The sequence below is a fragment of the Chenopodium album genome, chromosome 27 (genome assembly GCF_948465745.1).
Source record: "Chenopodium album chromosome 27, dcCheAlbu1.1, whole genome shotgun sequence".
Lineage (NCBI taxonomy): Eukaryota > Viridiplantae > Streptophyta > Magnoliopsida > Caryophyllales > Amaranthaceae > Chenopodium > Chenopodium album.
The window spans coordinates 3,853,877-3,880,343 of record NC_137860.1 but is presented as its reverse complement, the minus strand read 5'-3'; the positions used below and the strand labels follow the sequence as shown (position 1 = coordinate 3,880,343).

At 35.3% G+C, this 26,467-nt stretch overlaps 3 protein-coding genes across 3 annotated transcripts; 2 read left to right on the top strand and 1 right to left on the bottom strand.

Annotated features, from left to right (window-relative positions):
* The first annotated feature begins 1,320 nt into the window (after positions 1-1,320).
* Positions 1,321-8,942, top strand: LOC145620442 (long chain acyl-CoA synthetase 8-like). The gene is made up of 12 exons (XM_081675119.1): positions 1,321-1,478; positions 2,355-2,947; positions 3,054-3,134; positions 3,370-3,642; positions 4,218-4,349; positions 4,427-4,600; positions 4,682-4,911; positions 5,675-5,792; positions 6,625-6,756; positions 6,837-6,971; positions 7,693-7,899; positions 8,488-8,942. Exons 2-12 carry the CDS (start codon positions 2,390-2,392, stop codon positions 8,650-8,652), a joined length of 2,205 nt encoding a protein of 734 aa, XP_081531245.1. The 5' UTR covers positions 1,321-1,478; positions 2,355-2,389; the 3' UTR covers positions 8,653-8,942.
* A 514-nt stretch (positions 8,943-9,456) lies between these two features.
* On the bottom strand, positions 9,457-12,855 carry LOC145620655 (uncharacterized). The gene is made up of 6 exons (XM_081675359.1): positions 12,389-12,855; positions 11,680-11,825; positions 11,405-11,573; positions 10,875-10,970; positions 10,197-10,279; positions 9,457-10,066 (listed from the first exon to the last, which is right to left on the bottom strand). The coding sequence occupies exons 1-6, from the start codon at positions 12,743-12,745 to the stop codon at positions 9,934-9,936; spliced, it is 984 nt and encodes a 327-aa protein (XP_081531485.1). The 5' UTR covers positions 12,746-12,855; the 3' UTR covers positions 9,457-9,933.
* Positions 12,856-17,312: 4,457 nt separating this feature from the next.
* On the top strand, positions 17,313-24,530 carry LOC145620201 (ribulose-1,5 bisphosphate carboxylase/oxygenase large subunit N-methyltransferase, chloroplastic-like). The gene is made up of 12 exons (XM_081674833.1): positions 17,313-17,805; positions 19,382-19,545; positions 19,663-19,746; positions 19,863-19,920; positions 20,459-20,512; positions 22,335-22,406; positions 22,547-22,627; positions 22,975-23,147; positions 23,405-23,507; positions 23,585-23,716; positions 23,858-23,980; positions 24,143-24,530. The coding sequence occupies exons 1-12, from the start codon at positions 17,407-17,409 to the stop codon at positions 24,227-24,229; spliced, it is 1,530 nt and encodes a 509-aa protein (XP_081530959.1). The 5' UTR covers positions 17,313-17,406; the 3' UTR covers positions 24,230-24,530.
* The last annotated feature ends 1,937 nt before the right edge of the window (positions 24,531-26,467 follow it).

Genomic DNA, 26,467 nt, shown 5'->3' with positions numbered 1-26,467 from the left:
GAATAGAAAGCATTTTGAAAGGCCAATGAATCATTAGGATTCATTTTTAATTGAATCTTATGGTTATGGATTCTCACTGCTTTGATTAATGATTAGGTCTAAATTTTACAATGGAGCTCGAAATGAAATTTGTTTTTATAAAGTTGAGACCTCTTATAACCACTGGGTTAATTCGGCAAAGTATTTAACCTACGCTGTACTAGATCTAATGTCAGAATGGTATAGAATGTAACCTAAACTGTTTGCTTCTCAATTAACTCATATTGATTCGATAAGTTTAGAGTTATGGACACTTGAATCGGGATTAGTTACATCATCTCTAAAATAAAAAGAGAGCTCATCAAAGTCAAGATTATTAGCGAACTTAAAATGTTGTATGCCTAATTTATGGATTTTACATTATAACATGTTAGTGGTTTTGGCGACATTCTAAAATTGTTGTTGATCAGTGATTTTTATTATTATTTTTCCACTTGGATTTGTAGGTATTACGTACTTGAATCATTAGTTTTATATCCATTGTTGTGCTATATATAATTTTGATGGTTGTGTTCAAATTTTTATGTATGCTTAATTACCATCATATTAATACCTAAAGCCAGTAGGCATTTGAAGGAGGAAGTTAGGGAGAGGAGAAAATGTCTAAATGACATTTTTAAAGGAAAACTAGGAGGCATGTTATTAACAAGGGCATAAATGTAAAAATATTGCGATTTATACAAAAAAAATATCTAGTGTAAATTTGATTATCCGTCGAATAAGGCCACTTCCTATGTCAATGTATCTATAGTCTTAGTGCAAGTTAAGAGTTTTCGTGTGTAGAACTCTCAAATACAATCATGTTTAATGCTGATTGTGCATATGGAAAAATTAACTTCATCTCTAACTTCAAAGATTTATGAGCTACGTTAACGATATACCCTCGTTGTGTGACAACATGGTAACTACCAATTCTTAAATACTAGTATTCTATTCGTTATCAAAAGATCTCATTTTAAACTGTCCACATATGTCAGTGCATTAGTTTGATCATAAATATGTATAATTGCATATTAGTAAAAAGTATACAAAAGTAATACAAATACTTGTAATTAAATAAACTACAAACTGAAACGAATCAAATAGGATCAACATGAGTATACTTTATACATTGAGATCTAGAGTAATAATGAAAAATTTTCAATACAAGACCAAGATTTATAATGAAATTTTTTGTGATACTTTAAATAAATTTATTTTTGGCTAAAGTTTTTCTTTTCAAATTTAGACAATTTTCCTTTTTAGTTTTCACATTTTAAAACTGTTTAATTAGATATTTATTTAATTGGGATAAAGTTGGAATTTAGCAAATGAATGAATACTCCAGCAATCTCTCTGCTACTTTGTCCATGCTCATATGTCCTGTGATCCCCAGTATTTTCGACCTTAAATTATCCCATTTTCTCCAGAATTTCATGCTTAACTTTCCTCATTTCGAGGTACCCTTTTCCTCTTTTTTATTGTTTCTTTGTCTCCTTTAACAAAAGAATCATATGTTTCTTCATCATCTTAATTACTGCAATTCTTCAAATCTTCACTTCTTAATCTTTATTTCTTCCAATTTTTGTAATTAATTTATTAGGGTTTACCGTAATTTGTGGAATTTTATGAGACGGTAATTATATTATCATCATCATCCTTGTCTGAATTCTGGGTGTTGTGAAAAATTCAATTTTTTTATTTATGTTTTTTCATGTTTGAATGATTCTTCCGTTCTTCGACAACATCTTATTATGCTAGATTTTTCATAATATTTTATTTTTTTTGTTGAATAAGGATCATCGTAGCGGTGATATAGACGAGATTTGATCACATGTCCCGAAAGTTCGAAACTTTACCAACTATATGCTACTGTAGTTGATGTCCATTTATTTGCAATATAATATGATTGATAATGTTTTGAATTATGTTATTCTTAAGCATGATTAATTTTTATGTCACCTTGTAAATTGAAAGCACTTTGATTTTGATGTAATTTTAAGGTTCTGAATTCCTTATTTATAATAACATACACCTGCAATTTGATGTTTGTCCTTATTTCAAATTCGTCTGCTTGGTTCACCTGTGCAAGATGTTGACAGTTAAATGTTTTACTTGTTTGATTTTAGTAAACTCGTCGATTTTGTTTTTCTTTGTTGTTACATGTTATAACATGATTTTGTTCTGATTTTGGATTTTGTTCCTTACTTGATCTACTGTTTAATTTTTCTGAGTAATTGGGTTTGTGTTTATGATAAATGATGTGAAAACATTATTGTTTCTATTTCGAAACAGTGGATTACTTACATTGATGGACTCTGTCTTACTTTTTGTAGGGATATGCTCTTTAGGTCTAAGCTAATTTAGGCAAATGGAAGACACGAACATTACGAAAGGAAGTTCTTTGGGCTCACAGCTGCTGGAAAAGTATGTGAATTGTGAGTATGTAGAGTTCTTGAAAAGACAATGCCCTTACAGCGTTGTCGGGACTGTGGCAATTGCTGTGATAATACCTCTATTGCTTTCAATCTTATGGATGGGAAGGAGGAAGGTGAAGCAAAGAGGAGTTCCTGTGCGAGTTGGTGGTGACGCTGGTTTGGCTATGTGTAATGCTAAATTTAAGGAGCTAGTTGAGGTTCCTTGGGAGGGGGCCTCAACTGTTGCAGCTTTATTTGAGCAAGCATGTAAGAAAAATGAAAACCATCATTTTCTTGGAACAAGAAAACTAATTGATAAAGAAGTGATTCAATCTAGTGATGGAAGGAAGTTTGAGAAGGTGCATTTAGGTGAGTACCAATGGGAAACATATGGGCAGGTTTTTGAGCGTGCTTGTAATTTTGCATCAGGACTTGTTAAGCTAGGTCATGATCTCGATACTCGTGTGGCTATTTTCTCTGAAACACGAGCTGAGTGGTTTATTGCTTTGCAGGTTGGACATCCGATCATTTTTCGATAAACCTAATTGAATAAATCTATTGCCTTTTGAATTTACTGACAAATTGACAATGTCAACATACTGTTTGTTTCTATTTCAGGGATGCTTGCGACAGAATCTTACTGTAGTCACTATGTATGCTTCATTAGGCGAGGATGCTCTAATCCACTCCCTTAATGAGGTGGAGTATTATTCTCCGAGAAAATTTAAACTTTTTTTTTCCTCCTTTAGGATAGGCCTGAATAATAGCTGACAACTTGATGATTTACTACATATGTTAATTGTGCTGTAATGTAACTGGTAATGGGTAATTCTACACACTAAAACATCTTTGATAAACCATCTATGTCGTCAGGTTCTTTGGAATGCTATATAAAGCTGATTGTATTAACTCCTCTTCCTGATGCAATTTACAGACTCAAGTATCAACCTTGATATGTGACTCGAAACAATTTAAGAAGGCAGCTTCAATACTTTCAAAGTTGGAAACAGTTAAAAATATTATTTACTTTGAGGATGATAATGCTTTGAGTGATGCTGGCATATATGATGATATGGATGACTTGAACGTATCATCTTTTCATGAAGTTGAGAAGCTTGGGAAGAATCATCCTTTGGAACCAAGACTACCTAAGAAGGAGGATATTGCTGTTGTTATGTATACAAGTGGCAGCACAGGATTGCCTAAGGTTTGTAATTCCTTAGTTTCAGAATCTAAGAAACTTTGTTGGTTTTAACAGTTGCACTTATATTATACTCCAGTTAGTTATTGTTGTTTTATGTGTAGATTGTGTCTTTGCATCCATGAAGCACATCTAACTTTAGTTTACAGGACCTCCAACGGGATACCTCTAGAATTTGTTTGTACTATAGGTTTATTGATTTTTTAATTTTTTTTTATAAGTGAATATTTTAAATTTATTGTTTATTTGAACAACCACTTGGTTTATCATCACGAGACTTAGCAAAACTCTTGTATTTATCACTAGCCAGAGGCGGATTTTTAGAATGACACTGTATTTTGTCTCTTCTAGATAAGAAACTTAGATACTCTTGTTAGATGACTTCCATGACTCAATATTATTATTTGAAGTTGTAGTGTGGTAAAATAATATCTGTTGTTACTTAATCAATACAATTCTCTGTTAGGAAGTTATGTTGACCCATGATCCATGTTGGATGACACATCGCTCAAATTTTCAATGCTTCGCAATATGTTAAAGTAAATTGTTTATTATTACTTATTCAATACATCTCTTTTTAGGGAGTTATGATGACTCATGGAAATATAGTAGCAACTGCTGCAGCTGTCATGACTGTGGTTCCTGGTCTTGGAAGAGATGATGTATACTTGGCATATTTGCCTCTAGCTCATGTTTTGGAGTTGGAAGCTGAGGTATTGATATGTTAGACTTTATTCTTGTCTTCTAATGTTCTATAATTTAGAACTTATAATTAACTTTGTTTGTCTAGACGGTGATGTTGGCTTCAGGTGCTGCAATTGGTTATGGCACAACATTGACTTTGACTGATACCTCAAACAAAATAAAGAAGGGAACCAAGGGAGATGTGTCCGTACTACAGCCCACTCTCATGGCAGCAGTTCCAGCTATCATAGACCGTGTTCGTGATGGGGTTCTTAAAAAGGTTTACACATCAATTTTGTAAATCTATAGCTTATACTTGTTGATATATAATTTTTTCTCATAAAATTTTTGTTTGTGTCAGGTTGAAGAGAAGGGAGGTTTTGTTAAAACACTCTTCAATATTGCTTATAAACGCCGTCTAACTGCTGTAGAAGGAGGTTGGTTTGGTGCTCAGGGACTAGAGAAATTGCTATGGGATGTCATAGTTTTCCGTAAAATTCAGTCAGTTCTTGGTGGGCGCATTCGTTTTATGCTTTGTGGTGGAGCCCCGTTATCTGGAGAGTCGCAGCGTTTTATTAACATCTGCATGGGGTAAAGTTTCTGTGTGGGTTTGATCCATGTTTGATAATATTCATTTTTCTTGACTTCTTTTCAACTGCTGCAACCAAACATAGTTGAATACATAGATATCTTTAAGAGTATTGTTGTAGCTGACCTATAAGGCTATAACTACGTAAAAGAACTTCCACAGATGCCAGAATCTGAATGGGGAGGAGATTAGTTTTTTTTTTTTTTTTTTTTTTTTGGCTATTTGTTTCAACATTATTTTTAGAATTATAGGCCTAATGGTGATTTCCACACCACAAATGAAACCCTACTTCCACTAGCAGTTTTGGCATCCACTTATAAGGATAATTCGAAAATCAAAATTCATTAGTAAAAAGGAGGGGGTGGGTGGGTGTTGGGGTCCTTGGGGGGGGGGGGGGTGTGGAGAGGAAATAGAACTGTTCTTAGGTATTAGTCTTAATGCATATCTATAACCACTTAAGGTAATCCTGTAAGGCTTAATGAAGTTAGGATGATAAATGAGGTAAAGCAAAAAAGAATTTTGATTCACCTCTAACCTTCCTGTATGCGGAAATAAAGCCTTCAGCTATAGTTTTTCTTGGTGCCGATATGCCCTGTAGGCTGTAGATGCTTGTGCAATAGGCTTGTGTAAACTTATTGACTGGCTCAGTACTCTAGTTTAGTTTTATGATGAAGAAATTACATGAGCATGTTTTGACATTGACAGTCTCTTATGCCATCTTTGGATTTCTTGACCTGACTGGCTAGCTACATTCATGATGCTCAGGGCGCCTATTGGACAAGGATATGGTTTGACAGAGACTTGTGCTGGTGCAGCTTTCTCTGAGTGGGATGACACTACTGTTGGACGTGTTGGTCCTCCTCTTCCATGTTGCTACATTAAGGTATGCTATCTATCTAGATCAGAAGATGTGTGAATGTATCTCTTCTGACATCTTTTAACACTCACATCTATTGTTCTACTCTTGCACAGTCATGACACATGTCACATGTAAGTGATGTACTTGGATGTGTCCCAAGTTTTAGGGGGATTGATATCCCATGTTTGTTGAGAAGGGGAACAAGAAAGTGATTGAGAGTGGTTTCTCCTTTCTCCTTATTCCCATGGTTGTATTACGCAGAAGAAGCAATTAAGACCTTGGAATTTTTTATTTTTGTAAAATCTTATTGCTGTCAGTCAAAAGTGAAGTAGAGTATTATTGTAGGTTATTTGAGTGGACCAATTTTCTTTCTCTTATTATCTCATTACCAACTAAACATGAAAGGTAGAGTATAATTTAATTGATTTCCAACCGCTTAGTCCTACCCTTTTCACTCTTCAATTCCAAAACTTGTGTTGCTATTCATGAATAGCCCCATTAGTGTTATGTTATCATACATGTATGTTTGCTTATGCAACCTTCATTTCAAATAATGCTTTATTAATGAGTAGTGCAGTATATGTCTATCGTTTCCTCCCATTTATATTGCTCATCAACCTACTTTCCATATACCAGATCAATTGGTCAAAAATTCATTATCTTTCTACCTCCAAGAACCTTTTACTCTTTTTATTCTTCTCCTCTTTCTTACAGTCTTATGCTCCTTAGTCTCCGTGCCAAACGTAAAATTATATTAGTGACGGCAGTTAATCTTGAACTTATTGAAATAAAACTCATGTGAACTACACTGTTTTCGGATTATTTGTCCCTGAGAATCTTCCATTTGATTTTGTAGCTTGTTTCTTGGGAAGAAGGTGGATATACAACATCAGACAAACCAATGCCCAGAGGAGAGATTGTGATTGGTGGGCAGAGTGTGACAGTTGGTTACTTTAAGAATGAAGATAAAACAAAAGAAGTCTACAAGGTATTATCAATTTAAATTTTTACTTGCTTCTACTGATGATTGTTCAGAAGTTTAATTGTCTTATTGTCACATATTTCCAGGTTGATGAAAGTGGGACACGTTGGTTTTACACGGGCGACATTGGTCGATTTCACCCGGATGGATGCCTTGAAATCATCGATAGAAAGAAAGATATTGTAAAGCTTCAACATGGAGAATATATCTCCCTTGGAAAGGTAGGTCCATGGCACAATGTCTTTTGAATTTCTTGTCTTTATCTTTAGATTGGTTTTCACCCAACAACAAGATCAACATCAACATTAGAGCTAACCCTGTTCCTGGACAGAGCAGGGTAAGGAGGTTTAACATATGTGGCCTTACCCTTGAGAAGTTATTTACAGTAGCAGTTAACCTGAGATAAAATGTGTGTTTGGTACTTCAGAATGAATAAGAAGTGCATATACTTTAGTGGGATATTTTAGTTGAGTCCATTATATTCCAAAGCCTTAAGACAATGAGCCTCTTGGCCCCTCTAGAAAGAGAAATCTAGGGACATGCAATTTCAGAAAATGTCAGCAATTATGTCTTTGCTTCATTCCTCTATTAGAAATCATGTATTTGATTTATTGCATGGATTTTCAGACTTCAATGAATGAATGATTGAATGAATGTAGCAAACTAGCGGTGGTTGACTAGTGATTAAATTAACAAGTTTATATAATATAGCTTTACTTATGTTATGGGATTAAGGCTTTGATTGATTGATTGATAAGATTTAGCTTTGCTGCTTTCACTGAGTTTCATTCTTGTCCTGTCCTGATTGGAAATGATAAAATATGCATCCCATGGAAGCCACTACTGTATTATGTTGGCTAACTTGGCTTCCTTGTCCGATTTAATGGGTGAAGCTTTGATTTAGCATGTTGATGAATATTTGACGTTTGTGCACTGTTACAGGCCGAGGCAGCCCTTATGTCAAGCAATTATGTGGAAAATATTATGGTACATGCAGATCCATATCATAATCATTGCGTAGCGCTTGTTGTTCCTTCACATTCGGAATTGGAGAAGTGGGCTCAAGAATCTGGCATCCAGTACAAAAGTATTTCTGAGCTTTGTGACCATCCTGAAGCAATCAAGGAAGTCCAAGCATCTCTGTCAAAGGTTAGTTGTTGCAAATAGCTTACTTTTACCCAGATAAATGTGTGCCTTGCTGACGGAATCTATTTATGGGAATGAGCTGAACGGTTCAGTTGAAGATAATGAGTAGGAAATATCATAATTTAAATTCTCGGCACGCCGCAAAATAGGGTGCCTGTCTATTCTTAGTTACTGTTCTACTTAAAACTTATTCAGGGTGGAGCTCTGTAGGCTGTAGCAGGGCTTGGCTCTAATAAATAATCAAGCTTACCAAGTCAAGTCCATGCCACCCTGTCACTTAAAAGAATAATGTGAAGAAAACATTGACAATAATTAAACTACATAGTTTTAAAAAAATTTAAATAATTTGAAAAAAAAGAAGGAATTCAAAATTTGAGCGATTAATAGTTCGGTCAAATTAATTAACTAATTAATAAGCGATAATAAATTTTATAAAAGGTAGCATCTCCATTGAAACAGTGTTCTTGTGTTGTTGACTTGTCTCTAACACACTCTATTACCTATTTACCTCTTAATTTCTATGCCCTTACCTAAATGAGTTCATTATCAGAGTAATGATAAACTTTTTTTTTTTTTTTTTTTTTTTTACAGGTTGGAAAGGATGCAAAGCTGGATAAGTTTGAAATTCCTGCAAAAATTAAGCTATTACCTGATCCATGGACTCCCGATTCAGGATTAGTCACAGCCGCCCTTAAGCTGAAGAGGGAGCAACTTAAAACCAAGTTCAAGGATGACCTTGAAAAATTATATGCATGATGGAAATGTGTAATTTATTTTACTCGAGACAAAGTTCAAACTTTCGGGCCAGGTTATTCCTGCTTGGCCTGACTTGTAATCTGTAGCTCTATGCTTGAGGTTTTGTGCTGGTAAAAGACTGAATTGTTTACAGGGCCTTACAATTTTTTTCATTGTAAGGTCAAAAGCATGTCTAATTGAGCCAAAAGACCTTTTACTTTTTTTGTGTGGATAGAATTAGATAGAGGTATTGTTGATGAATACTGAAATTATAAGCTATTTTGCACTGTCAGCTGAATTAGATTTCATAATTTGCTCCTCTATTTCTGAAATCTTTGTTTTACTGATATTCGATGTGTTAACATATACAATGAAAGCTTTCAGGGGCAGATATCAGGTAAAGTCCAAGACAGGAATGGACATGATCAAAAGATAAAGGATTTATGCCAAATTCTGTTTCCAGTGACAGTTTTAGATCAAAAATGCTAAAGAACCCTTGCCCTGTTTGGTAGGTGCCTAGGCCATAATTTTTAGTTGTAATGGTGATGAGTATCGAATGGAACTTTTTGAGGAAGTTCCAATCAAACAACACCATCTTCCACTTCCTAAGAAAACTTATCTCTTGTTATCTTTTGTCAACCAAAGAAGCTCGATTCTCTGCACTACTAATACTGTAATACAAATACATGTCTACCAACAAAGTCTTCACATAATGTGGCAATATGTGAAAGTCATTGTAAAACTTTCCTATCTTATAACTCTTATTGAGGCAATATTAAAACTCCACAGACTTATATTGCAAATGAAATCGCATAGACGGGTTCGTACAGGTACAATCATTTATAAGCTTTTATCTTTATACAAATTTAATAAAGAAAATATTTCAAACTACTAAATGAAGACAATGAATCAAACTGAATTTTTGTTGCTGCAAAACAGATAGTATGATTATTTATAGTTTCAGGGTGGGAAACAGATATTATCCAATACTAAAAACCCTCGAAAATTTCCCTAATGAGAAACTCTGCCGAGCTCTGAAATTTTCTTTCCTAATAGTAAAGCAGGTTGAAAAGTATGAAAACCTCTAATTTGCATTTTAGCAAGTTTAGCATGGTCTAAAATGATACCCATCTGCATATTTAGTAGAGGAGCACGCCAACTGCTAGATTTGGCCACAAATTTCTGCTTCCTTATTTGTTGGGCAATGTGAAAGCAACCATCTTCCTTTTTTTAATCTTCTTAGAGCATTTGGTGCATCATATGAGAAACTCCAATCGTAGTGTGTCAGCATAATGATGGAGATCATCGATCAGACTTCAGCGTACTTTCAAGTGAGACAGGCATTGTTGTTAGTGGTGGCCGCAATAACAGGTATAAAGCAGGACCCAAGAAAGGGATTATTGATAAAGGAAGAAGCCAAGCTGTCTTGTCATAGCTGTAAAATGGAAACAACTGAACATTGAGCACATAAATCTAACCATGAGGAATTCAACCAGTTCTAGTAATTTTCTGATGTTACTCTAACAACGAGAGTCCTAGGATCTCACTAAGTCTGAGGATCTCACCATTTCCGTGCTGTCATATCATTGTAAACCCAGAATGGTGCAAATGCTGATAGAAGAGTGAAATCAAGGGAGGTTGCATGGACCTGAGGCAGTGGAAGGGGAAAAAATTGCTTAATGAGCGCATTTTCTATAATATGAAATCAGAGTTAGGATAAAAGAAATCTTGATTAGAGAGACTCTAAGACAATCATAATCAGAACTGTAGATTCAAGTAATTTAAATTGTGGTAACTAACTGAAAAGATAAGGCTTTTTGCAGCCTAAGATGCTTTTGTCCACAGGCACTTGATAGAGATGTTTCTATGGCAAATTTACTTATGACACTTTTGAGATAATGGTTATACTATGTAGTATTAGATAACAATTATTTTGAGATAATTGTTATACTACGTAGTATTAGATAAAGAAGATGGTCGATGTTAATTTGAAAATACCTTCTTTTTAATCCAAATCATGAATTTGTTGATGAAGGATGTTTAACAATGGGTATAGAAGACAATTTTATTAAAAGATCCAAGGGATTACAAAACCATCAACTATCATACCAAGATTTCAGATCTATTGAGTCAATTAGCTGACAAAGGAAAAAATGATTTTATAAGCGATACAATGCATCTCAAATAAACAAGACATAGGCAAGCAAGAATAAATTTAAGGCACAATCAAGATTGTAGCTTACCAACTTGCTTTCTCTGAAATACTGATAGAACTCCTTCCACTCATCTATTGCCAAGCCTGCATATACTATAAGGCCTAGTCCTACAGCGCCCAAGACCTGACAACCAGGAAGGTTAACTATTTTTGCAAAAGCATTAAGCATACATACAATTCATTCATATAAAAGCTCCAATGAAGACATTTTACAGCTATGCAAACATAAGATTTTCCTTGACAAGTTCTTAGGATGGGGATGAAAATTAAATGTTTGTAATATCCCAAGCAAAGCGAAATCACAGTATAGTGAAGGGCTCTGGAAATAATTATGGCAGTTTTTTCGACTAAGAAAATTAGATGCATTTTTTATTTTACTATTTGTAGTTTTTGAATTTCCTCTTAAGCTTTGCTCATAACAGGCTGCAACTAATCTCTGACCACCATACTAGTTTAATTCAACAAACCATGTCATCTCCAACCCAGCAAAAAGCAACAAGATGTGAGTTGATATGAATTATCATTTTCTTTACCTATTTAAATCAAATCAGTTCTTACCCCAGCTGTCAGCTTTGATTCCAAGAAGTTCAGAGGCCAGCTACTTAGTTCGCCTTCTTTAACCGGTGGTGGTGGAGGTCTCCATAGAATGAAATATGGAATGAGAGCATAAACTCCTCCAAAAAACGAAAGTGTGGCGAATGGCCACACAGGAATGTTGCTTTTCGAGCTGCAGAATAAGAAACACTACATTTCAGGTGTAAAAGAGGTTTCTTATTCAACGGAGCTTAAGGTGTTAAAGAGAACATGCCACTTTGGTAGGTACACAAATTCACCTTCTACCAGAGGGAATCAGTAGCATGCTGTAAACAATTGGCCACAAACCCATAATGTACCAAAGCGACACAACTATCCGATTCATCTCAAATCCATCATCTCCGATCAAGTTAGAGAGCTTCTTCAAGAAGTACATGTCCCTAGACTGCAATCAAATAGAATGCAAGTCATCAACAATCTAATGCAATTCTATGTTAGACTTCTTCACTCCTATAGTCCTATAATTCACCTTGAGTACCCATTATCACCTTAAGTACCCGTGTTAAATACTCGACCCTACAACATGAATATAGACACTTGCACAAATTAGTAATTTTTTTTTGCCTATTTACTCTAATTTGGAAAAAATAATATTCAAACGACTACCTTATGCCACTTTTATGGTCTAACACTGTAAATACAACCGTCTCACACAAAAATACTCGAATAGTCATAACAAAATTTTCCATATACTTCAAAATCAATGTCAAATGCAATCCAAAAAATATATTGTAGTACATAACATAAGTCCTATAATAACTTAAGTTCAGAACATTTAACCAATTAACTAATTAACCAGACACTACATGTAATTAACAAAAAATTTACTGGGTTTGATTGCGAAAGTGACTAAAGTTATTTTATTTTGATCACATGAATACTAAGTAACTCGAACTTTCACAAAACGAATAAAGGATAAGATAATCAACAAAGATAAAAAAATCATACCGGGGTTTGGTTAGGAGAGAGATTTAAAACATAGTACATGAGTCCAGCATAGAACAAGAAGAGCAAAATAGAGGTAGTCCAATCTCCACCATTACCACCATCTTCATCACCTCCAACATCACTTTCACTGGAATCATTATCTTCCACAATTGGGTCTTTGAATTTTGAACTTAAACAAATTTGGGTATTTTTAAAAATTTGATATTGATTAAAGGGTATCCTTTTGCAGTAGTTTAACTTGAGCAAAACTGGAGGTTTTGTTAGTGATAAGGTGTTTGGGTTATAAAGTTTGGGATGATGAGAAACAGGGCCAAAGCGTAGGAAATTGGAGGAGATGAGGTTTGAATTTGCTATCATTTTTGCTGCATTTGGCTTGATTTCCTCCTTCACTTTTTGCGCTCAATTTTATCCCTTCTCTCCCGGCGACATGGCTACGTTCTTAAAGATAATTGGGCCAGGCTAGCCCGGGGTACGATGTGTCCCAAGTTCCCAACACAAAATAATGAGAAAATACAATCTTTATAATTTGACATACAAAATACCTCATCTATTTCGTATTAATTGTAACATTAAGATTTTACATAATTTAAGAAAATTTATAAGGTGGAGTCCAAAAAAGGATTTTTTATACTTTAAAATATTGTTGGTAGGAGAGAAAAATAATAATAAAAAAATAGTATAAGTGGGGTTGGTATGAAAGAGAAATAATAAAATATTTGTGAAAATAGGTGTAGTGAGAGATAGAAATTATAAAATAATAGTGAATCCTTTCCAAATATAGAAGTATTGCAATTAATATGAAACAGATGTAAAAGAAAGGTGTTGCGATCAATAAGGAACGAAGGGAGTATATCTAATAAGGGTATTATTAATTGTGATTTGAAATCCAGTGCAATGGCGAAGGGCGAACTTCAAATACACATATCTCTCAGTATAGAAGTGCTCTTGAGGTGATTCATGTTATTCAAGTTGGAGGTGATAGCTTGTTCCAAGAGGTTTTCAACTATATGTCGATCATATGCCCAATTCTGATAAGAAATATAAAAGTTATGGTCGTTTACAAAGGACTGTCGAAATTGGGGAAGGAACACGGACATGCCCTACATAACAAATTTGTGCGTAGTCGAGTGAAGACGTTTTTGATTTCTAATTCTGGATACACTTTTGACGGCTACTAATATTATTCCTAATTTTGGGTTTTGTGTAAAAATAAAACAAGGCACGACATGATGTTATTTTGTGTAATGCTTGAGCTATTTTATGGTTTAAAAAGTATAAGAAACATGATATGACACAACAAAATACGATGAAATAAAGTGCATATTATAATATGCATAATATGATAGACATCCTACTTTAGGCCAGTAGAGTCGTTCTTATCCCTATCTTCTCTTATAAAAAGTGGGAGAATACTCTTATAAATAGTGCATGGACATTTATATCCTTAAAATATTTTTTTACATATTTACCCCCATTGAATTCAAAAGCCTTAAAATTGTCTCTTGAATCACCAAAATTAATTGTTTTTTTTTTTTTTTGAGGGAAGATTAATTATTTGTGTTTATTTCAATATTTAAAGCATATTTAGACTCTCCATTTTTTTATAAAATATATAATTATATGATGACTTGTTTAATTTATTTAATTCGTCTCATCATAAAGTACTTCAAAATTACTATGCAAATAGATATACAAGTAATAAAATACCATGCAAATATGCATAAGACATAAAAACCACCAATAATAATTCTCCTTAAAAGGCTAGCTATTTGCGCGCATCGCGCGCATAAGAATCCCTAGTTAATAGAAAATTAACTTGACAAATCAAGTAACCAATAGGTTATAATTCTTGAATGCATCTTGGTCAATAATTAAGCCTCCATTTGCCACATCACCAAACATTAAATGATGAAAGAAATTCAGTGCAACTTGACACTATGTTTTATTCAAGAATCGGTTATCATCTCAACTAGGTTAAATTTTTCTCCTCCAACTTTTGAGTTCTCTCTGTACATTTTTTTTTTAATTTTTTTTTAATGATTTTCCTTAGTCTTTCCTAAGAATATACCCAATTGATGATCCAAAGTTCTTGGCCACGAATTATTATATAACTAGCTTTTGGACCCGTTCTACGCACGGGTTATGCTTAAGTTATAAATTTATTTGAAACTTTACAAATTATTATCTTGTCACCAAAAAAAAAAAAAACCCTTTACAAATTATTTGAATGAATTATTTTATCGTCTTTTGACATATTATAATATTTTATGAATTAGTGGTAATAGACTAATAGTTGTAGAAAAAATGGCTTAAAATCGTAAAATCATATCTCTATCGCATGATATATTAATCAACAATTTGTATAAAAAACTACTTTGTAAATACCAAACACTTATTATAATTTTACAATTTTTACATCAAATGTGAAGGCATGATATTCTTCTTTACTCTTTACCAATATATGTCTCTTATATTGCGCTTAATATCTTCAAAATTAAAGCCCCATGACACGCAAATAATGTCATCCCATGGAATTTCCATAGTATTCTTGCCACCTCAATATTTCCCTTTTCAATCATCATCCTCATTGTTGTAGAAATTTCACATAGAATTTTGAGAGATGTTTCTCTAATTTTTTAGTTTTTGAAACTTAATGAGTGTGAAAAAATCTTTATTGAAAATTTGTATTTATATAAGAAGAGGGGGAAGATAAGGGGTCAAATTAAAGAAATGAATTATGAATGTGAATAAATTGAATTGATAGATGGAATAATGAGAAGAGGAGAAGGTTTAGGAAATTTAATTTGTTATTGAATTAAAATAAGGAAAAATTGACATTTGCTACTGGCGAAAGTATCGTGTGTTACATTTGCTACTGTTTAATTTTTTTTTTTTATTTTGCTACCACCCAAAATCAAATAGTTAAAATTTCACTACCACTTAACGGAATCTGTTAAGGTTCCGTTAAGTTTATTCCAAAAAAAAAATAATAATAAAAAAAATAAATAAAAAAATTAGAAAATTAGCCCAGCCACCCCCTCCCCTCAGCTGCCACCCCTTCCCCCTCCCCCCTGCTGGCGACCGGCGCCCAGATCTTCGGCCGGCGCCGGCGCGAATCCACCCCATGCCCTTTCCCCCACCCTACGCAGCCTCCCTTTCCCTTTCCCCCACCCTACGCAGCCCTAACCCCCACCCCGAACCCAAAACCACCCCCTCTTTCCCCATCCCCCCCACCGGAATCCGCCTCCCAGCCCCGATTCCCCCACCGAAATCGACCCCCCTCCCCTTCCCCCTACCCTTGTCAGACTTCCCCAACACTAAACCACCACCCTACGAATTTAGGGTTTCGATTATGGTGGTTTTGGGGTGGTGGTTTAGGGTTAAGGAAGGCCGAAAAGGGTAGGGGGAAGGGGAGGGGGTCGATTTCGGTGGGGGAACGGGGTTGGGGAGCGGATTCCGGTGGGGGAGGGGTGGTTTTGGTTCGGGGCGGGGATCGGGGCTCTGCGTAGGGGTGGGGGCTGCGTAGGGTGGAAAGGGAGGAGGGGTGGGTTCGTGCCGGCGTCGGCAGGACGGGAGGGGTAGGGGAGGGGGGTGGCAGTGAGGGGTGGGGGAGGGGTGGCAGTGAGGGGTGGGGGAGGGGTGGCAGTGAGAGGTGACAGTGAGGTGGAGGGGTGGCTTTAAGGTGGTTGAAATGGTGGCTAAAACCCAACTAACGGAAATAGTAGCGGTGTAAGTAGGTGGTAGTGAAATAAATATTTTAGAGTTTTGGGTGGTAGCAAAATAAAAAAAATATTAAACGGGTAGCAAATGTAACACACGATACTTTCGCCGGTAGCAAATGTCAATTTTTCCTTAAAATAAAGATTACAAAATATAAAAGTTATTGAGAAATAAAGGGGGAGATGAAGAGAGAATTTCTTTGAAAACATAAGGAGGGAGAATGAATAAAGAAAGGTGAGAAAGAATGATGACATGTGTCAATTTTGGTTTGTGTTTTTAAATATAGAAGTATAGATATAGATTTCTTTCTCTTTCCACTCATTTATGACCAAGTCATATGACCAACCATGACCAAAGACTCCCTGTCCAAAATAACTTTGGTCATGATTTCTTTCTCTTTTTATTGTTTGCTCAGTACATGCAAATACCCATTTCATTCTTCCAATAGTATGTAGTCACTTATCAATTAATATATTAATGACCAAATTTTTATCTTGGTCATTAGAGTATAACCAATGTTGTCCATTTTGGGTGGACATGAAGAGAGAGAAAAATAAATAAAGGTTAAAAAATGAAAAAGTTGTACTTTTGGTGAGAAATGGTTCATGACCAGGTCATGGCCAATTGGCCATTACCATTAGTTGAGTGTGGGCATTTAGTGGTATTTCACCACTTGTCCAACAAAGAGAGGTGGTTTAGTTTTTTTTTTTTTTTTTTTTTTTAATTGAAGGGGGCTCACGTGGGAAATAAAAGGAAAGGAGAATCAATGCCTACAAAATTGGAAGGCAACCAATGTTAGTGTATGGGCATGGGAGTTGGCATAAATGAGGTAAAAGAGAGAGAAAGTAATTAAAAATATGATGACCACCTATAGCTTGGGCAGCCATTGACTATGCTTTACAAAGACCCGGTCATCAATGTCTCTCATCCTTTTTTTTTTTCTTTCTTTTTTTTTTTTGATATAAAAAGTTCTTTCTCTCTCCTAATGACCAGGTTATTGATCATTCTATAGCCACCCTCTAATAACAACCCTAAAAGAGTAATGGCTCGAGATGCTCTTAGGTGCTATGTTTTCATTGCATATCATACTAGAGTAGAATCACTAGATTGACCAACTTGAACCCAAACCCGATCCAATCAATTGATTTGTCAAGCCTCAAGCCTATAAACCATTGGGAAATTTTTTGAAAAACAGTTTACTAGTATAATACTTGGTGCAATCTACAACCAAAGGTTGCCAAAGAGGTCAGCAGATAAGCCTTTCCTCTTCATTCACTCTCTACTCTCTCTCATCAGCCATGGCAGAAGCTTCAACAGTAGTATTCCAAACCACACTACTCCCATCTTTTTCCTCTCAATTCCACCACCATTACAATCAAAATCGCCTTCGATTTCCAAAATCCATTTGTACACCCAAAACCCACAACACCCTAACCCCAATTCTGTGCTCAATTTCCACTACTGCAACCCCAAATACCACTTCTGCAGTGGACAGAATTCCATGGGGTTGCGAAGCCGATTCGGTCGAAAACGCTGAAGCGTTGCAGGATTGGCTGACAAAGTTGGGTTTACCCCCTCAAAAGATGAGGATTGAGAGGGTGGATGTTGGTGAGAGAGGTCTTGTTGCAAATAATAATATTCGAAAGGGGGAGAAGCTTCTCTTTGTTCCTCCTTCTCTTGTTATTTCTGCTGATTCGGTATATTTCTTGTTCATGAATCTTTTTTTATATGTTGGTATTTAATTTCATGTTCATTTGATCAATACTTTGGAGGGTTGTTTCCTTTTTGTTGGTGATTAATCAATTATCTGAGATTGTTAGTTATAGGATTGAATGGTCGAGCTTTCTCGTGTTAGGGTCTGTTCAGATTGATACTTTTATTCAATTGCAAGCTGAAAGTATGTCATATGAGCTTACAAAGTATGTTAGACTAAGCAGGGATGGGATAAGCTATGATTCCCTTGGTCTTTCATACTTTTGCAAAGGTCGTGGCATCGCGAAAGAGCTACGATTGAACACCATTGTTGAAACTTTAATAGTATGAATGTGTAGTAAATTAATGATGTTATGTTGTATAACAATGAATTCTGTTGGGGAAATTTATAAGTTGACTTGCTATACATTAAGGTTGGCCTATTTTTTTTTAGGATATTCCAAAGTAGAATGCGGCAGCTTGTTTAAGTAGGATTGATTATATAGTTTTTGAGGAATAATGTATTGTTGTATAACAATGAACTCTTTTCGGAATATCTATGTTGTTTCCGAGTAGGCCTAGAGCAGTTGAGCTAGGTGTACCTAAGGTTTATTTTTGCTCATTTTATCAATTTTGCTCACTTGGAAAATGTTAAATGAGCAAAATTGATAAAATGAGCTAAAAGTACTCATGGATACACCTAGCTTAGGTGTGTACTCGGGAATAACTAAGAATTTGTTAACTCTTTTAAAACGGAAAATCAGTAGTGATACTGCGATACTTGCACATTGTAGAATTGTATTTAGCTTTCCTTATTTGATCATTATACAATCTCTAGTTTCTTATAATAAATTAATAATCCTATGATTTTCATCTTCAAGTTAAGTGTTCATCTGACTTCGTAACTTGCTTTCCAAGTTTGATCAGCCAAAGGCTCGACCATATCTGTTAATAGAGTAGGACATGGGGTTTAGTCGTCATAGTTCTTTACTGCTTCAGATTACCTACCTTCCTGTAATTGAATCTAGCATATTGAGAGAGATGTTGAAGGAATAATTGCTAACGGAGTAACGTATTCTCCCAGAAGGAAAAAAAAAAAAAAGAAGATGAATTTACATCCCCTAACAGTTTAAGTAGCATTACGTACACTCCCTATAATCTTGTAAGAGACAAGAAAATGACTGTTGACCAGATATCAATTTCATATGAAGTATCTTCTGCTAATAATATCTGGCTTGCACCAGATATCAATTCCATATGAAGCATCTTCAGCTAATAATGTCTGGTTAATCAATAGTCACTGTCTTGTCTCTTACAAGACATGATTTTTTGTAACAATGGTAAAATTGAAGTTATTTACCAAAAAACAAAAGAAAGGGGGGGGGGGGGGGTAGATTGAAGTTGGCCTACAGGCCTAACTGCCCAACAGTCTTAAGCTGCTTTCTTTCAACCTTTTCAAGTTGTCATCGTGTGTAATTTTACTAGTCTAATGGATAAATTATAAGCAGAATACAACTGTGTGACACTTTTTTTTTTTTTAATCCTAATTATCAAGAAGCAATTTCTTGTTTATATTATCAGGAGTGGAGCTGTCCTGAGGCTGGTAAAGTTATGAAAAAGAATTCTGTTCCTGATTGGCCACTGCTTGCGACATACCTAATAAGTGAAGCAAGTCTAATGAGTTCATCAAGATGGAGCAATTATATCTCAGCCTTACCTCGACAGCCCTATTCTCTTTTGTATTGGTAAGTTGGCTCTTTAATATCCAGTTAGATGTTGGATACTTTTAGTTCCCTTTTTCAATATCTTGGCAGGGGTGTACTCTCAATGTCTTCCCCTACAGCTTCTCTACGTCGTTTCAGGACACGTTCAGAGCTGGATAGATATTTGGAAGCATCCCAGATTAGAGAAAGGGCTATTGAAAGGAGTAATGATGTAATTGGAACGTAAGACTTTGTTCTTGTCAAATGGACAATTTGATTTATCTGGCTAACGCAGATTCTTTTTCTTCATGGGAAACAAGTATTCATCAAATCATTAATATCAATGTCTCTATGTGTAGATACAATGATTTAAAGCTCAGGATATTCTCTAAACACCCTGAATTATTCCCTGAAGAAGTATGCATTTGTTTTTTTATTTTTTTTTTGAAAATTATAATATTGTGTTACACATTTGTGTTGTTATTCCTACTCATTTACCTTTTTTGCAAGACTTCTTATTTATCTTCCCACCTGCTAGTCACGTTGGCCTTGTCAATAATTGATGCGCAGGTTTTGCTACTGCGACACTGATTAAGTTCTTTTTATGCTGGCACTTCCCTGTTATATACTTATCACATTTTCTTAGTCTTTTAGTGTGCGAATATATGCTCTGGATTGACAAGAACTCAGTGCCCATAGATCTCCACTCAACAGTTTATTTTTGTTTTTATTTCAGATCCTTCTGTCACCTTTTTGAAACAGACTTTCTGGTGAATGTGATGATTGTTTGCATTTTGTAGCACAGCACATCCTCTTGATCATATTAAACTGCATTGGCTATTATGTTAAACTTTCTGTCTTCAACTCATAAAATATGGAGCTGTCTGAAATCTTACTCAAATATAATACGAGTATCACTTTTCTAATGATTTTCCATGTGCAATTGAAAATGCAGGTTTACAACATGGAGACATTTAGATGGTCATTTGGCATCCTTTTCTCACGATTGGTATGTTGATTACTTATGGTAATTTCAGGATTAACTATGGAGTGTATATACGTAGTATATATATATATTTTTTTTTTTCTGTTTGCCTTCTGGAGATATTATAAATGTGATTCTACAATTCATTCTTGACATTCCTTAATACATAATTTGGAAATGTCTTTGGGATGTTTCAAAACATTTGTCCTATGTGCTTATGAGCAACTCCCAAAAGATATTCTACAATTCATTCTTTACATTCTTTAATATGTACTGTATGTTTTTGTTGACTTGGGTAGTCAAGGTGATAAAGCTAGTAAAGGGTATAGATGTCAATTTTGTAATAGTTTTCCTAAAAGAGTTTCAGCATGGTTTTGTATGTAAGGCAACTTAGACTTTATTTTATTTTAAAAAAAAATTCCTTTAGATGGGTAGTTGTTTAATCATGCTGGATATGCTGATGGAAATACTCCTTTTGAGTGAAATGATTAGGCATTATTAGGGCTGACAATTTGTGCTACTGACGAAAGTGATAAATTGGAGAGTTTTAAGGGTCATTTGAAAGCTTATGAGTCATAACAATGTAAAGATTCTACGATCGGTCTCTGAATTTAGATTATGACAGTGAACTGCGCTGAAATATTGTGCCATACTGTGAATGCTGGATGTTGATTAGCTTTAAGATTTACTCCCTCCGTTTTTAAATATTTGCTCCATTTCTCCATGCACGGAGTTTTAGGAGAAATTGGAGAAAGTAATAAAATATAGAGTTAGTGGGGTTAGTGGAAGGTAAATTGGAGGAGAGAGAATCTAAAAGCAATAAAATTGGGTCCCACTAGTTGAGAGAAATGAAATAAATATATTTAAAGTTTTCCATATAAGAAAATGGAGCAAGTATTTAAAAACGGCCGCAAAAGGAAAGTGTAGCAAGTATTTAAAAATGGAGGGAGTATAATGTAGTAAAATATTGTACTATTTACCTAGTGAATTGTTGATGATGAAAAAGATGCTACATGCTTAACAAATAGAACATCCGAGAAAAAGAAGTTTTCTATAGTTCCAGCAGAATGATATCCAAATCTATCAATCCAGTTGAGGAGACAACATAAGGACAGAGCCCAAAAAAAAGTTAAAAAAAATAAAAACAACAAATAGGACAAACTGAGGAGCAAGGGATGGGAAGGTAAAAAAATACTGCCATTTGACACAAACCTCTCCTATGATACTGTAGTGGTGGAACTTCATCACTTGGCTGCGAAAATAGTCTCATCAACGCTTCTTTATAAAGTTGGTCCAGAGCTCCACTAACACCTTGTTTGGATAGCAGGAAATGGAAGGAAAAGAAAGGAAGAGAAAGGGAGGGGGACAAACTCTCTTGTTTGGATAAAGGATTGGGGGAAGGAAGGGAAAGGAGAGGGAGGGATCCATTTTCCCTCTCTCTTTAATAAGCATAATCCCTCCAAAATTGGAGAGATTTGGAGGGAAAATAGAGCTCACCTCCTCCTCCCTTTCTTCTCTCTTCCCTTCCTCTTCTATCCCTCCCCTTCCTTTCCTTCCTTGTTTCCTATCCAAACAAAGCATAAATGTCTAGATGTACCCAGACTCTAGCCTCAATATAGGATTTTGGAGTTCTATTGCAACAATAAGCTCCTTAAACATTAGCTCTAAGTTTTCCTGCAGCTTCTTAAATCAGTGAATGATTCAATATTATAGAGATGCACATGTGGCCTCTTCATATTATGGATGGCATATTACCTGTGGTAGTAGAGACATATATTTGAGTTTCTGAAATTTGCATATTTTTCTAAAAACTAACATCTAGCATTACTTTTTCCTGAAAATGTAGGTAAGATTACCTTCAATGGATGGTAAGGTAGCATTGGTACCATGGGCAGATATGCTGAACCACAGTTGTGAGGTATATGATCTAGTGCTAGAGCCAAAAATATGTGTCCTTGATAGATATTCACATTTAGATAGCATAAAAAGTCTGGGGAAAGGGCTTGGCCTAGTTTGGTCAGATTAAGTATATTAATCAAATATCTTGATTTTTTGTAGGTGGAAACATATTTGGATTACGACAAGTCCTCAGAAGGCATTGTCTTCACAACTGACCGCCAATACCAGCCAGGTGAGCAGGTAAATCGAAACTATATTATCATTTCAGTACAAGACTAGATCAAAAAGCTGCTCAGTAAATTTTTAAGTCACCAGCATCTAAAGTCTAAATCTGATAACTTACTTTGCCATGCTCCTTAGTGTACAAGATAAGATGCAGACCTCTTACATTGTCTGTAGCATAGATTTCCTCTGTTTTGGCTAATGTCCCTCCCTATTAAAATCAGGAAAATTAAATTGATGTCAAGAAGCAAGTATCCTTGTTTCTCAAGAGTGCTACAAAATAAAAAGATGCTCCTTTTACACATACACTGGTAGGCTACAGGGTTTCTTGAGGTTTTGACTCTTTCTTTTGTTTTTTTGAATAGGTGTTTATATCATATGGAAAAAAGTCTAACGGGGAGTTGTTGCTATCATATGGTTTTGTTCCCAAGGAAGGAACCAATCCTTCTGATTCTGCTGAATTGTCATTGTCACTAAAAAAATCCGACAAATGTTACAAAGAGAAGCTTGATGCTCTAAAGAAATATGGGCTGTCGGGGTAAGTTTATGGTGTATGCCTGTATGGAGTGCATAATTGAGTATCAAAACAAAAATCTATTTATATCCAGAAGGTCTTATAGAGTTGTGAATGATTCTTTTATATGATGATTGTCAAGTTCCCCCCTGCCCTTTCCTTACTTTGCATTGTTAGCTGTGTCTTAAGCAATTGATTTCACTGCTTGATTATTATCTGCTTCTGAACTGGGGTAGTATGACTGAAAGCTTTTGTTGATTGACTGAAAATTTGTTATCTAGATCTCAATGCTTTCCTTTGCAAGTGACTGGTTGGCCGGTTGAGATGATGGCTTATGCTTACCTGGTAGTCAGCCCACCAAGCATGCTACAACAATTTGACGAGGTACTATATCTGCTGATTAACTTTCTTAGAGCAGCTCTGGGTTGTTTGTTAGTGATCCTCACAGAGTTATGTTTCAGATGGCTGCTGTAGCATCAAATAAAACAGGGGCCAAGAAGAATATTAGATACCCTGATATAGATGAGCAAGCTTTCCAGTTCATTTTAGATACTTGTGAAGCAAGCATTGCAAAGTACAGCAAATTCTTGCAGGTAACTTTAGTTGTCTAGAATTATTCATTTATGACACTAGCAGATCTTGCACAAAAAGCATGCACACACACACACAACAAAATTAGCACCACTTATTTAATTTGCCGGTATCTATAAATCTTGTCATTCCTCCTTTGACAGGCAAGTGGATCTATGGATTTGGATGTGACCTCACCAAAGCAGCTGAACCGAAGACTCTTCTTAAAGCAACTAGCCGTGGACTTGTGTAACAGTGAAAGGAGGATATTGTACCGCACCCAATATGTATGAAATCTCCTCATCTTAGTTTTGCTCACTGAGTCATAATGTGAATTTTTAGTTTTGATGTGCTCTTTGTTTCTCGTGAAAGTCTGTGCCCTCTTTCAAGCTACCTCCCCATGCATATCATGAATTTATCTGACTATTACAATTGTCATGTTGGTGTAGATACTAAGGAGGAGATTGAGAGACATAAGATCTGGTGAACTGAAAGCTCTCAGATTATTTGATGGTGTCCGGAATTGGTTTAAATGAAAGTCTTTGGAAATTTATGCAGATTGGCATATTGATGCAATTACCTGATAACAAGCTGTGATTATATTTCGATGGTAAGTTTTTTGGTACAAGTATCTCAATGGTAAGTAAACTTACCATTTGGTAGGATCGATTCAATGTAACGCGAATTATTGTACACCCTGATGACGAAGTGAAGATTATAGAAACTTTTAAGGTTGCTTATATTGGCTATATATTGTCTCTTTCTTCTCCTGTAATGTGAATTATTGTACACCCCGACAATCAAGTGAAGAAAATAGAAACTTTTAAAGTTGCGTTATATTGGCTATATATCGTCTCTTTCTTCTCCTGATACTACCATCTCACTTTTGAGCAGTAAAAAGCTTTGATGCCTATTTTGCAAGAAATGATAGCCCGATCCGATACATAGAGCTGGGCAATGCCAATCTCAAGTATCGAGCTATCATTTCTCCCATTTTTCTGCATGAGGGAGGTGTGCTGAGACTGCCGAATGCGAGCATAATGATTTTGTGTATGTCAATATCTTGTGAGACTACATTGAATTTACAACGGCAGAGCTTTTGTGTAGAAAATGATTAAGAGATAAGGAGAGAAAAGACAACTAATAATGACAAGATTTCTATTATTTGGGGATATACGACGCTTACGACTCACTCTGCTTTTGTTTTTGGTTTGTGTCATCTAACTAACACTTTGTTTGGATAGGAAGATTTGGAAGGAAAAGAAGAGAAGAGAAATGGAAGGGGACAAATTCTCGTTTGGGTAAAAGATTGGGGGAAGGAAGGGGAAGGAGAGGGAGGGATCCATTTTCCCTTTCTCTTTAATAAGCATAATCTCTCCAAAATTGGAGAGATTTGGAGGGAAACCTCCCCCTCCCTTTCTTTTCCCTTCCCTTCCTCCATTTTCCGTCCCCTTCTTTTCCTTCCTTCTTTGCTATCCAAACAAAGCGTAAATGAATAGTGATCTCGTTAATACTTTGAATGATTGCCCCATATATACTAGAGGTGTAAGCGTATTTGCTAAACAATGGATGTATATTGTGGCAAAGTTAGAGAATTTGACCAAATTTAGTTGATTGGTGTTTTGGTGTTCAGTTGATGTAAAAATTGAATTGGGCATTGTTTTTTGTTTTAAGATAACATTGAAAACAAGACACAAAGAAATCCGCTAGTTGACATACCCCGAGCTTAGCAATTTAGCATGGGTATGCTCTAGTTCAATGTAAATTTTGAGTTCATAGATAGGGTCAAAAATAGAAACATAGTGCCCACCCAGACCCGGCCACCCTGTCTAATGATATAAGGCTTACATTCCTTTTTGGTGTTTTAATAGCGCACCTCGTTTATATATTTCCATTTTATTTTAATAGACATTTTTTTCACTTCTTCTCGATAACTTGATAAGTTCCTACATTTTTTTCGTTTTTTTTTTTAAAAAAAAACTTATGCTATACTCCCTCCATTTCATAATAATCGCAACATTAGTTGTTGCATAAAGTTATAGGAATATTAGGGATTTTATCACTGGTATCCTCAAAGATTTGACTTTTATTAATGGTGCACCTCATTAAGTTTTCATTATCAGCGGCGCCCCTAATATTTTCACCTAATTGCTACAGTGATCATATGTTATTAAAACGTTTAGTAAACGTTAACTTGGGGTTTTTGGCTGGTTAAATGGGTTAGGAAGGTGTAAATACTGAAATGCCCCTAACCCTAAAAATTCCCTCCAAAAATAAGCTCTCCTTTTCCCTTCCTTTTTTCGATTTTTCCTTCTTTCCTCTGTCTCCTATTTATTCTCTCTGCTTTTTTAGAATAGGGGAATTCTAAAGAAGCAAAGAGAATACACAGGAGACAGAGGAAAGAGAGAAAAATCAAAAAAAAGGGAGGGAAAAGGAGAACTGATTTTTGGAGGGAGTTTTTATGGTAGGGGCATTTCAGTATTTACACCTTCTTAACCCATTTAACCAGCCAAAAACCCCAAGTTAACGTTTACTAAACGTTTTAATAACATATGATCACTGTAGCAATTAGGTGAAAATATTAGGGGCACCGCTGATAATGAAAACTTAATGAGGTGCACCATTGGTAAAAGTCAAATCTTTGAGGGTACCAGTGATAAAATCCCGGAATATTATAAGGTGGACACCAAAAGGATAATTTTTAAATATGTTAGTTAGGATATATTCTCTACTTTCTAAAATATTTGTTGCACATAATAATAAACAGAGGTGAT